The sequence below is a fragment of the Monopterus albus genome, unplaced genomic scaffold (genome assembly GCF_001952655.1).
Source record: "Monopterus albus unplaced genomic scaffold, M_albus_1.0 scaffold352.1, whole genome shotgun sequence".
NCBI classification, from domain to species: Eukaryota; Metazoa; Chordata; class Actinopteri; order Synbranchiformes; family Synbranchidae; genus Monopterus; species Monopterus albus.
Genome location: NW_018128232.1, coordinates 166,286 through 180,264, shown reverse-complemented (window position 1 = coordinate 180,264; position 13,979 = coordinate 166,286). Strand labels below are relative to the sequence as shown.

The window sequence follows — 13,979 nt, the reverse complement described above, 5'->3', positions numbered from 1 at the left end:
TTCCTCACCAGCTCCTCCTTCAGGATCACTCCTACCCCATTTCTCTTCCTGTCCACACCATAATAAAACAGTTTGTATCCCCCTCCAATGCTATGTGCTTTGCTACCCTTCCACCTGGTCTCCTGCACACACAGTATATCTACCTTCCTTCTCTCCATCATGTCCACCAGCTCTCTCTACCTTTCCCTGTCATTGTGCCAACGTTAAGAGTCCCTATTCTCAGACCTATACTCCTGCCTTTCCTCTTCTCTCTCTGTCTATGAATCCTTCTACCTCCTCTCCTTCTTCGACCAACAGTAGTCCAATTTCCGCCAGCACCCTGTAGGTCAACAGCACTGGTGGCGGTCGTTGTTAACCTGGGCCTCGACCGATCCAGTATGGAATTCGCATTGATGATTCGCATGTTTAAATTTGGCATGTTTTTACGCCGGATGCCATTCCTGACGCAACCCTCTCTATTTATCCAGGCTTGGGACCGGCACAGAAGTCACTGGCTTGCAACCCCTGTGGCTAGATTGATAATAAAAATATGAATGAATAAAAAAACAGGTAGACTGTCAACCACACAGAGGGGAAGAGATACAAGCAAAAGAAGAACTTTGAATGCAGTGCAGTGTTTATTTATGTTCACAGAGAGGTCAAAGGTCAGGCCTGGTGATTCTGTGTTCTGCTCAAAAACACTTCAGCAGTGCTCAACATGCTCTCATTCTGCTACAATGGTTTTGTAGCATTAGCATGTACAGTACCCTCTCGTCTTCATTAATATGAATGCAAAAAGAGAGAAGGGGGCAGGGGGAAGGCTTGCTCTGTCTAATGGTGTGATCAAAGACAAGAGAAGAGCAAAATGTACTGTTCATCTGACTACATTTCTTATTACCAGTGCTGCTAATTCCCATGCTCCAACCCTCTTTATGTGCTTAATTTCACACTCCAAAAACATAAGTTTTTTTAGGCTAGGAACAACAAGAGAGATTAGACAGCCAGAAGATATACAGTATGAACTGGTGGACAAGATAGCACTTTTTAAAAATGGGAGCAAAAAGAGAAAGACAACAGCATAAAACACAGGCAAATAGAGGAAAAGTAAAAAAAAAATGGAAGCATACTATCACAGGAAAGCACAGATGATGTGAGTGTGACCTCAGAAGATGAGAGAAGAGGCCAAGGACAGAACTACTGTATATGTGGCTGAATTTTGAGCCTCTGTCAGATTATTGCTGTTAACAGTGTTAATTAAATTGCACACTTCTACCAATAAAACTAAAGGTCTGAATGTAGAGAATAGCCAGATATGATCTATACTCCTCAGACTATGACATGCCAGGGCTTTGCAAGAGCAGTAGTATCAGTTTAAGTGCAGGTTAAGGCTGCACATATAGGCACAGGATTCACAGTGAGTGTTGGATGTTACATAACATTTGACAGGGTTGACAGTAGACCAATAGTGAACTGCTAAAATGGTTTTTAGACAATTATTTCAGAAAAGATTATATACAAAATATCCAGCTGTTTACCTATCACATAATACATACTGCCATTTGAATTTCCTATCCTTAGTAACATCTTATGTTAACTAGACACTGTGCAAAACAAATATGGTCTTAAGTGGCCAGTGTCACCACTTTTATTGGTTATTTCAGACAAAATGTAACACTTCCTCAAAGAGCCAGAGTGTACTGGTTTATAAAAATTTCTCAGTACAGTGACATCTGAGGGTATAAGGAGGTAGCTGCCTATAACTGCAGGTTGTTGTTATTTGGGAGGTTTTGGGGTTTTATCCTGAATGAATAACATGAAAGAGGGAGGTCTGCAGGGAACTCTGTTCATGGTAGTCAATTACTGAGTGAATATCTCCTTCATAAAACCTCAAGCAGTGTTTGGAGCTTTAATATGTTTCATATATGCCACCTTAGTGTGAGAGGTTAAGCTTTATTTCTATGTCCAGGGGTTAGCATATCGTGACCTTCATACATAGTGCAATAATATGATATACAGTGCATTAATGTGAACTGTGCCATTCTGCATAATGACTATTTTAAATACTCATAAGTAACATTTTGAATGCAGGACTTGTAACAGAGTATTTTTACACTGTACTTTTGTTTACTTTTACTTAAGTAAACAATGTGAGTACTTATTCCACCACTGGCATAATCATGTAAGCCACTATGGCGAATGGTGATATCTGATTACTGTCATTTTGTGTTCCCTCTCCTGTCTCAGCTCACGTTGTGTCTTTCAGCACTCTTCAAGTGAAAAAAGGAATAAAATATTATATACATATATTATTGAATCTCAGGCTGATTGTGTCCACGCACCATTTTGGAAGGACTACGCTCATTATTCATCATAGAAATATAAACTACAGTACATCCATCCATTATTTATACTGCTTCTTCCTGAATAGGGTCCTGGGCAGGAGGCAGGATACACCCTGGGCAGATCGCCAGTCTATCACAGGGCTGACACTTAGAGACAAACAACCACACACACACACTCACATTTACTCCTATGGGAATTTAGAGTTAACAGTCAACCTAAGCTGCATGTCTTTGGACTGTGGGAGGAAGCTGGAGTACCCGGCGAGAACCCATGCAGGCACAGAGAGAGCATGCAGACACTGCACAGAAAGTCCCTGGGTCATCTGGGACTCGAACGTGGAACCTTGCCGTGAGGTGACAGTGCTAACCACCATGCTGCTGTGCCACCCTACACTACATACATCTGTAAGTTAATAAAAAAATAAATATATACTATCTCATACAGTTACATACAGTAGCGAATGCTTCTGTGGCGTTTGTGTCATCTGCCGACAGCTGCTAGCTAGTATTAGTTCCCAAGCGAAGAGCCGAGTGTGGAGTCAGTCAGTCTGTTGCTCTTGTTGACAGGATCTCTAAGTACACTACACGTTAGCTACAGTCAGCTAAGGTTGTCCATCTTGAATTACCACAATCAGTAAAGTGAGATGTAGTGCAAAACGGTTTAAGCAACTTTGTACCAAACAAGAATGTATCCAAGTAAATACAACGCCTCTCTCCCAAAATGGCGCCCTTTAGGATATGTACATACACATTGAGAGCCACTGTACCAGAGTCAAATTCCTCATGTCCAACACGCCTGGCCAGTAAAGCTGATTCTGATTCTGATTATCCCAACATTCAATACGGCGTGACGCGCCTTCACATTCTGTATATGGAAATGTGATGACAAAAGCTGAATGCTCATTAAGAGATGCAGTTGGAAAATGTACACACTGCTGAATTATGCACGGATATTATTATAACAGAGTAGATTAAGCTTCAAAAATGGAACTCAATGATGATAATAACTGGCAGAAGTGGAAAAATTAAGCAGCTACCTTCCTCCATTTAATGTGAAAGTGTTCTTATGTTTCTGCTTTGTGAGAATAATAATTTATCAGAAAGTATTGGACAGGTTTCAAAGAATGTGGACTTGTATTAGTAGGCTTTGTTGCAGCATCAGAGATGATCTTTTAACAGTGGAGGAGTCAGAGAAAGTCCCTTTTGAATGTGTGTTCATAATTTGGCTTCATTTTGAATTTATTTGAAGAATAAAATGTACATTCACTTTTTTAAAAAGTGTTGCCCCATTTTTGTTGTATATATGTTGTATTTTATTTTAATTAGTGTATCTCATTTTAGTCGAATTTTTATTTTAGTTGATTCTTTGTGGCCAGATTTGTTCTGATCGCTCTGTACTTTTCCTTTTTTATAAGTTGGAATTTGTTTTCTAAAATGCAAATAATGAAGCACTTCCTTACATGTCTCTCATTTCATTTCCCTCATTGTATAGCCAATCAGTTCACACGGCTGTCCCTCAGTTGCTATCTGTCACTATCTGTGAAGGTCTCGGCAGGATAAATGATCCGTTCAGTCCCATTACCCTGCCAAGCTCGCCGCTGGCCAGGTGTGAGCATTTTTCCATATGTGTTTGTGCACAGAGGTTGCTGTCCATTACCTCTTACAATATATCATTCATGGCTGGATGTTGGGACAGTGAGGTGCAATCAGTACCTGCGCTAACACACACAACAGGTCCCTCAGGGTGTTTGTGTCTCATCTGTCCTTCTTCCTCTGCCACTGTTTCTCGCACCATGCAACAGTTCATACACAGTCTTTGGCTGGATGTTGCTGCTGGCAGGTGCAGTTATGATTGTAAAACTGTTTCGAGCCCAGGTAAAAATTAAAATCCTTGTTTCTCACCAAAAGGTTGTTAACATTTGTTGTAATGGAGATAATTTCACTGGAGTCGAAGACCAATTTTGTCTTTGGCCACTGTCACAAATGTTGAAGGAGTTCAGGATTTGTATTAAGGCCAACCAGGCCAGAGTTTATTGATCAGCCTGGTCCTTTTCTGACCCATCAGCTCTCACTCTGCCTCTATGTCAGTAACATTTTGACGGTGCACACACTTTGAACTTTTACATGACAGTAAAGGAATCCATTAAAGGGAATCTGTGATGCAGACTATATCTCCTTAAATCAAGACTATGTACTGTGACTACAAGTGACAGTTATGAGATAATGCTAGAAACAAGCTAGAATGCTAAGCTATAGAAGTAGAGAATAGTCAACCCATAGAACTGACTGAGAAATGTGTTTGACACAGCAAAGTTTGCAACCATTAGTAACATTAGTCACCAAAAGGTCATATCAGGCCAATTAAGACAGCAGTAGTTAAATCCCTTTGTGTATTGACTAAGTAAATGTGCATGGTAATGCTTAGGAATTCAACTTATTATTATTTGTATAAAGGAGACTGTGTAATCCCTTCTTTCAAAAGCTACATAGTCCTGCTTTAATGCGGAGCATTTAAAATTGGACTGATTTAGGCTTAGGCTGTATGAAGTGTGCATCTGTTTTATGTAAATGTTAGATCAGATCTCAGTCCTGGCACATAGCATATAATAACTGTATATAAAGAATATGTTTTTTAACAAAATAGGCACTTGCTGGTAACTCCTGCAACATAAGATGGATACAGGATACAGGCTGGCCCCCAATCTGCCTCTTATCATGAGTTAGTCTGGTCTGAACCAAACAACATTAATCTTTAGCAACAAGTCTCCTCTTAGTCTACATTTAGACAGTGTTATTTGGTACTTGGACAAGGTATCACTACTGTCTATAGTTTTTACTTTATTTTCAAACAGCAGGGAAGTGGTGGTGGTCACCTGTTGGCCTTCACTGTGCTCAGGCTCATCTGGTTGCTACTTGCTGTGCAAGGCATGACATCACTGCATTATGACAATATTATCAGACTTATGGTCAGTGTGGCACTCTGTAAGTTGGGTGATGAAGTATGTTAGTGCCCAGAAATGAGGCCCTGCAGGCCACAGAGCAGAGGTTATAATACTGAAACAAATAAACAACAGAGGAATGCACACATTTAACACTACTTATTTACACATGTAGACAAATACAAAGGTTCATGTACTGAAGCTACAACCACACACTGCACTAGACAATCTGTACTAGACCCTACACAATCACAAGGGTTTTCCAGGAAATGTGATTGGGAAGTTTAATTTTAATAGTTACAAGTTTTATTTTGGTTTAGTTTAATTATATAAGTTTAATGTACCTTGTCCATTACTTGTAATTTGAATCCATAGTCTGCTGTATGTCGTACATTACCCTACATATCTTATCTACATAAATTTAAATTGTACATATCTATCGGTAAATTAGTACTGACGGTACATACTATAGATACTGCGCACTCTTCACTGCTGTTATTACACTTCTGGTTAGATGCTAAACTGCATTTTGTTGCCTTGTACTTGTACATGGGTAATGACAATAAAGTTGAATCTAAACTATCTTTTATTTATTCAAATGAGGTTACATGAGTGAACAATCCATGTTTATGTTTGTGCATACATCTGTAAGATTTGTGTGTATGTGTGTATGTATGGCTGCCGCTGCGACTGGGTGATACAGCCTCCGTGTCAAATTATCAGCTGGATGGTTTCCAAGCTCAGCATCGACAAGCTGACAGAGAGCAGGGCTCATTGCCTCCCTGAGGAGGGGCTAGTGTCAGGCAGAGCTGCTACTGAAAAACATTTTTGATGTTTTAATGAACTTCACTGTGTTTTCCTCCAGCTCCTCTCTGCTGCTCGACACAAAAGAGCAATGAGCAGTGGGATAACAATTGTTTGTTTGCTTGTTTGTTTTCAGACTTACCTGATTATACCATGAATGCAAACACAGCTTGTGGATCACAGGGCTTAACAGTATGTGTCATTTATGCATTTTGACACACATGCATGAATGTATACAGTATGTTTACATTACATATATACATTTGATCAGAGGGAATCAGAGCTCTAGGGAATTAATCAGAAAGTTGCTTGGAGTTTTCTGTTAAATGTCTGTATTTCAGGGCTTAACAATATGTTTTTCTATTTACATTTCTGGTTTATGGGTTTTTATTTTAAAAATATTTTATACTGATGTGATAATTGACTCAGGTGTTTAAGATTTGGCTCCATTTGATTGGTCATTACAGCTTGTTCTTACATGTTGTCAACTGGACACTTGACAAAGGTTCATGACCAAAAGTTGTAACTCTAATAAAGTGCACCTACAGTAACTCTCACCTTTTGGGGACCCTCCTCTCACATCACAGTTCCTGGCTTGCTGTTTAGCCAGCTAAATGCATCATACTGGGGGTGGCAAAGGCTAAGAATAGCTGACCTTTTCTCCAACATGTCCACAAGGGCTGAATAATGCACACCTTCATGCTCATCTTCAATCAAATACAGCGTTAGTCAGGTTATCGCCATCCTCCTTTCCATCACTTCTCCCTATGATCCTTTCTGGAGAGAGAGTGAAGGTCAGATAGCAGCAGCTAGCTCCTCTTCCCTCTGTCACTCTGTCTTATCAGCCCTGCTCTCTTTATCACCTCCCACCTTTTATTCACATTCTGGCACAAAAGCATTTACTGTAATCTCCCTTTGTGTCTCCCCTTCAGCCATTGTCATTCCATTTACTTCTTCATCTTCTACAAACGTATGTCCTTCTACTCTCTCTTTTGCTCTGTCATCATCACACTGCTTTTTTTTAGTTTTATTCTCATGGCTTGCACTTTGGCTGGAGACAAACACATGCAGCCCTGTACAAAGACTCGCACACCTGAGCTACCTCCCCTCTGTGCTGCAGGTGCTCACATTACAAACACACCCACACATGGATCACATCAATCTTAGTTTTAGGCTCACATCACAAAATGCACAGACATAAAAATATACACAGGCTCCACAAGTAGGCCAGCTGAATTCACTATGCTTCTCTGTACCAGATGGGTCAGGAGAATTGTTCCAGCTGATAAATAATGGATTACCTACCGGCATTATCAGAATCAGCTTTATTGGCCAGGTGTGTTGGACATGAGGAATTTGACTCTGGTATTGTTTTTGTCTTATCTAATCTGTCATATCTTCTTTTGTCACACTGCTACAGATGGTCTCTACTCTCACCTCTCAATGCATCTAAAATTCACTTGCATTAAAGACAAACCAAACCCTTCCCTGACGTCTTTCTTCTATTCTTCCTTTCTTTGAACCCATGGCCTCTGTTCTTTTCTCTTTTTATGAATATTTAACCACTGCCCCGTGTGTGGCCCTCTGCCTTGGCTCTTTGCCTCCATTCTATGAGCTGTTCAGGCACCGAGGAGCAGCCAGAATTACTTTCCTTAACACAGAAGCATAACTCCACCAACATAGCCAGCAGAACAGCAGGTCATTCAACAAGAGAGGAAACATTATATATGTATATGGTATATTCAACAAGTGCTGACAAACTGATAGTAAAGAACTTTAAAGAATGTATGTTTAAAACATGGTTTAACTGGCTGTTTAACTACATGCTCTACTAAGTTCATCAGCTGCTCACTGACTTTGTTGGTTGTTTGGTGCTGGGCAGGGGAGTGTACAGTGGCCTTTGCTCTTTGTTTTGCTATAGACAGCCGGATGCTGCAGCTTAAAGGAGACAGATGAGTGCTGAGACAGTACAATCAAAATAATTAGCTGAAAGATGCTAAAACACATTGTACCACTGTGGTGAACTGCAGAGTTTGCTGGTAATTCTGTGCACTATGAGCAACATCTTTCAAATTACACATATAATGCATTACTAATATACAAATATCAATTTTGCAGCTGAAAGTTTAGTTAAATAATCCTTATTTTTCTCTTTCTTGTACTTTCTTGTACTTTAAAGAGACATTAAAGTACAAGAAAGAGAACTTTCTTGTACTTTAATGTCTCTTTTGATAACTTTAATGATTCACTATCAGATTCATTTATTCATTGACCTTATGAACCTGAATTTCTTTTTTTAATGTGACTTTTCTCACAAAAACTGTGTTTTCATTATTTTGTTTAGCCCTTATAGTTCTCAAAATGTTTTACATACTTTCTTTCTCATGGACGCTGCTTAAATGCACCTGCCAACCGTTCCACTTTCTTGAAAACACAACTCGACTGTGTAGGCTGCCACAGTCAAGTGTTGTCTGACTTCCTCAGGGACACGTCTGACAAAAAACACAAAGATAAACTGAGAGACTTGTTTAAACACAGACAAACACAACCAAATCCAAGATTAAGCTATAAAACTGCCACTGAAACTGTAAATAAACCAGGTGTTTTACACAATAATCACTAAAGTCATTAAAATCACCCCCATAAACAGCAATATCAATGGCTCCTGAATGCACACACAAACACACATACTGTATGTGAGCGCTCACTTGACCTCCTCCACTCTGATTATTGTGATTATGTACATCTTCCAAATCAGTGATGATAAGTTTAGTTTGCTGTAATGTGGATTCCTGAGGGATTACAGTCCGAATTGCTCTCGTCACATTTATAACTTTTAAAGTGCATTGTGATGACAAATGCAAGAGCAGGCTGAGTTCACATGGCTGTGTCTGTGCCTGTGGGTTCATGATTGTGCCAGTTTGTGAGTGCTCTTCAGCATGATGTGAAATGAACATGGATAACAACTCGTCCTCTAATCTCATTCCTGTTTCCCACAGGCCCTGGCCTTTAGGCTCTCTCCCCTAACCTCTAGTTCACACACTGACTCATACACACTTAAGTGGAGAGAGTGACGTCTGCACACACCACACATGTACACAGTGTCCTTAAGGTAAGCACATAAGTCCAGCTTTTTTGAGCACCATCATTAACCATCTGGGCTGAAGGGACAAAGCATACTGGAGCACTGGCGCACCCAGGTGTGTGCTGTGTTTGTGCAAGTGTTTGTGTGTGTGCAGGTGGTAGGTACTAGCCAGGAAAAAAAAAACTGGTACAAAAGGACACAATCATCCTCTCAGGATTATCTCTCCCCTTCAGAGCCCAGGTAGACAATGCAGTGAGATCAGTGATCAATGGGATGTTCACTGACAGCAAATACAAGCAAGACCACACTGTTACAAGACCTCCACCTTCTTAGGACTAAGCTTTATCAACATTTATGAGCCAAATCAGCTGAGCTTGTCCTGACTGAGAAGGTCACAGGGCTTATTTTTGGGGATTTCATGGGGCACTCTAATTCATTCGTCCACTATTGGACAGCTGAGGTGGCTGCCACGTTCCCCTGTAACACAAGTCTAGTTGTTTGGGTGCATTACTGAGGCATGAAAGCTAGTTTTGGAGGAGTTTGCAGAGAGGAGGAGGGGGAAATGTCTTCAGATTGCTCTGGCTGAGGTCAAACCATTAGCTCTGGAGTCAGGGTATGTGTGTGCCTCTGAGAGAGATACTGCATCTGACTCTGCATTTCATATGAGAGAGAAGTGTACGGCCATACATAGCTGCAAAATAAAGAGTGAGTAACTGTGCAATGAGTGACCAACTATCATGTACTAAACTGACCTGCATTCAAATTATCTAAGTAAGTGGATGTGGCAATAATAAGTGATAAGACCTTGGAGCGTCTTTGACTCAAAGTCTGAGAAGAGGAAGAGTTTGTTTCTTTTACAGGAAACCGGTCATCATGAGAATCCCACTTCCAAAGCTAAACCCACAAGAGACCATCCACACAAGGCCTGTTTGCTGCAGCCTGATCAGGCACACAACATGGGCTTACAGGTCAAATTTTGGCAAAGAATGCAGGGTGGTGGTTATCTGGGGCTGCCACTGCCAGAACAAGTCTTTCAGTGTATTCTAATAAGTAAAGCATACTTTTTTGATAGTTTAGATGGCACTAAACGTTCACATGCGTATGTGTTAGGATTGAAAACAATGTATTGAACATTCCATCCATCCTCACCTTGGAACTTGAAGCTCTCAATCTGCACCCACAGACAGAGGTCCTCAGTGTCACAGTCGCACCTCCAGGGGTTGCCGCTGAGCCCCAGAGACCGCAGAGCGGGCAGAGCAATCAGGCTGCTGATGTTGAGGGTGGTCAGGTTGTTTCGACTCACATCCAGCACCTGCAGAGCCATGTTCTCTGAAAAAGCATCCGGGTGGATCTCCCCCAGAGTGGGGTTATCCGTCAGCCGGAGCATCACCAGGGATGTCAGGGGCCTGAAGGTCCGGTCTTCAATCTGCAGCAGGGTGTTGAATGACAAGTCCAGGTAGGCGAGTTTCCGCAAGTTCCCAAAAGTGGACTCAGAGATTTCGGTCAGAGAGTTGTTGCTGCAGTCCAAATAGACCAAATCAGACAGGTAGTTGAGCTCCAGTGCCGGAAGGTCCCTGATGCGGTTGTTGGAGATGATAAGCTGCCGGGTGGCCAGGGGCAAGTCATTTGGGAACTGGGTGAGCTCCTGCCCAGCGCATTGGGCAACCAGCTGGTCATCGCACACACATTGGTGGGGGCAGCAGGCTGTGAGAGCAGGTGAGGGGGCCACCCCCATCACGACCATAAAGAGGAAATTGAGCCGGAGGGACTGGGCGCTGGGCTCGGGCAAGAGACACATGACGAGCCCGCCCAGGGCGTCATGAACTCGCGCTGAGCTGGACCAGGACTCCCTCTCAGGGCATCCTGCATGGGTGTGAGGAGCTGGGAGAAAGGCCAGATGGCAACTCTGGGTGTCTGGCTGTTGCTGCCTGAAAATCTGGATGCTGTTTATATCCAGACTCCCTTTTTCTCTTTCAGAAAGACAGTCGGTCAGTCACTCACACGCACTCTCGCGCGCTGCACACGTCTCCACAACACATCATTTCAGAAGGTGACCCAGAGGGGCCTGTCGCCCTGACGCTGAGACTCATACAGCTTACCGGACTTCGGCCCGTCAGAGAAGACCACAAAACCCCTGAATGATGTCGAGCACCCCGTCGGTGACTCATCGTTGTGATTAGTTGTCGCCAGCTAAATGCATAGTTAATTTAGTTTCCAAACTGTCCTGAATCCTGGATGAAGACTCCCCGAAATCCTCTCAGACGCAAACCTTTCATGTGATTTTGGCTGTTTGTCTGAGTGTGTGCGGGTCTTTTGTACACCAGTGTCCAGCAGCCAGTTTTTTTTTTTCCAGGAGCGAGATGGAAAGCGCTTCCGACCTTCCACTCCGTTCAGACAGCTCCATGTGACTGTGGCTCTCCGTTGCGCTGTACTGATGCTCTCTCGCTCTGCGCTCCCTCCCTCTCCGTCTCCTCATCCGCGCTCATACTGCAGCTAAGCACACACACAAGTAGTGTTTATGCTATTTGTGAGTTGGCAAGGGTGTAATTTGTAATGGGGATGACGTCACAAGATGTTGCCCTCTTGTCAAAAACCAGAAGTACAGATTAAAGCTAGTTTGACCGTACAACGAAACTCTGTGTGTGTGTGTGTGCGAGAGAGAGAGAGAGAGAGAGAGAGTCTGTGTGCATACAAAACAAGTCAATCATAATGTTTCCTGAAAGCAGCAGCCTCTTAGTCATGCATAGATTTAATAGGCAGTATCTCATGTTGCCATTCTGTCCCCCAGCGACATGTTGACGACACAATGCATTCAAATTGGATTGTGTGCTGCTCACTTATTAATTTTTGGCACACTCATTTTTTAATTTGGCTAGGCAGTGAAGTCACACATTCAGCAATCTACATCAGGCTATGTGTTAGTCTGCACAGTGCACTTGGAAGGAGGCCTGACAATATGTTGACTGCCACTTCTTGTCTTTGCTGCCAAAGTCTCATTACTGTGTCTTTCAATAAAACAATCAAAAACCTTGTTTTCCTGTGAAAATAGAGAATAAGCTTGACAAATTGGGGAAATGTGTCTTTGCTTTCTTACCAAGGAAGGAGAGGACAACTCAGCAGCCACTGTTCATCCGGGGGGTCGAAGTGGAGAGGGTTAGCAGCTTCAAATACCTGGGCGTCCACATCAGTGAGGGTATGGCAGCACTACTGCTATGGACCGCAAGCGCCTGCAGAGAGTGGTAAAGACTGCAGAGAAGATCACCAGGACTCCACTGCCCTCTCTGCAGATTATTTACCACCGCAGGGTGCGCAGGAAAGCTGCCTCCATCCTCAAGGACCCCACCCACCCCCAGCATGGACTGCTCATACCCCTGCCCTCCGGTCGGAGGTTCAGAAGTGTGAAATGCAGGACCTCTAGACTGAAAAACTCTTTCTTTCTGACTGCCATCAGACTCCTAAACAGCTGGCTCAGGATCTACCTCATGTAATTCCATCTGTACTGTTTACAAAGTGCACATGCATAATTGCACACTTACTGCTGAGTATTTGCAGTCCACGGCTCCCACGTAGCATAGATTTTCTCTGCATTATATTGTGTTCTTGTTGTATTTTTAGTTGCTTCCTTCACTTGCTGCTTTAAAGTGCCTTAGATTTGTGATTTTACTGCCTATTTAGATTTGTGTTATTGCTCATCTACTTTATATTTCACTTTATATTTCATTTGTATTTTGTAGCATTCATGTGGATGGCAAAGTAAGAATTTCATTGTACAGGGAAACATGTTTCCTAACTTTGCATATGACAAATAAAGACTTTGACCTTTGACCTTGACCTTGACCTGTACCGAAAGCTGGATAGGAAGATCAATACTGCTTTCCTGTCTGTCTTGTAGGTATTTAACCAGCAGCTGGTTAGCTTAGCTTAGCATAAAGGCTGGAAACAGATGAGACACACATAGCCTGGCTCCTCTGTCTACAGGTAATTTCTGCAATGCAAAATTGTGTTTTTTTTGGGTGGGTGGGGGTTCTCTGTTCTTTTCATTGTGAAAAAATGTATGAATTTATCCCTTTATATCTAAGAAGGAAAAAGTTTGAGGACAAGCAAATTGTAAACATGGCTTCATGCCTCCCATAAGCTGTAAATTATTGCAGCTCTAACACTTACATCATTTCATTTCAGAGCTGCTGTAGTCAGGCACTGATATCAGTCTTCAGTCTGATATATCATTATTGAAGAAAGGCTCTACTGCAGACAGAACAACCTGTAGGAAAATGAGCCTACTTCATCAGTGTCAGTTTCTGTCAGATGCCTCTGTCATGGGTTTTTGTTGTCTAAATGGCCCTGCTGGATTGTGTTTGCAGATAATTGCCCAGGTAAAGCCTGACAATCAGAACAGAATCATTAATGTAACTTTCCTCTCTGACTGCTCTAACTGGTGTCTGCTACCAGAGACACTCGTGTAGGTAGGCGTGTGTGTACGTATAATAGACACCTGATATTCAGAGGTCTTATGGTGTATGTTCATGGTACCGTATGTGTCTCTGTATGGATGTTCCCTGCCTTTGTGACAGCGTCCTTGTGAATGTGTGTGCATGTCTAGTACCACGTTCAACAGGTGAAACATCTTTATTTTTTAATAAGGTGAGTGCAGTGTCAGCTGTCAACTGCCAGACAGCTGGTCTGATCCCCAGCCTGTCACTCACCTTTGCCTCACACTACATGTTGTACTGCACATTTTGTCGTTTTTTTGGAAGGATCCCCAAAGGTTTGTCATATGTGGAATATATTAGGCACAACTCTGTCCCCACTTCTCATCAGTGTGTATCAATA

General features: G+C 42.3%; 1 protein-coding gene across 1 annotated transcript in view; it reads right to left on the bottom strand.

Moving 5' to 3' along the window:
- Positions 1-11,539, bottom strand: part of lrrc52 (leucine rich repeat containing 52) — a 19,617-nt gene extending 8,078 nt beyond the window's left edge. Inside the window, exon 1 of the mRNA XM_020625297.1 lies at positions 10,299-11,539. Coding sequence (XP_020480953.1) covers positions 10,299-10,947 — 649 coding nt within the window. The 5' untranslated portion in view covers positions 10,948-11,539. The remainder of the gene's footprint in view (positions 1-10,298) is intronic.
- Between the last annotated feature and the right edge of the window lie 2,440 nt (positions 11,540-13,979).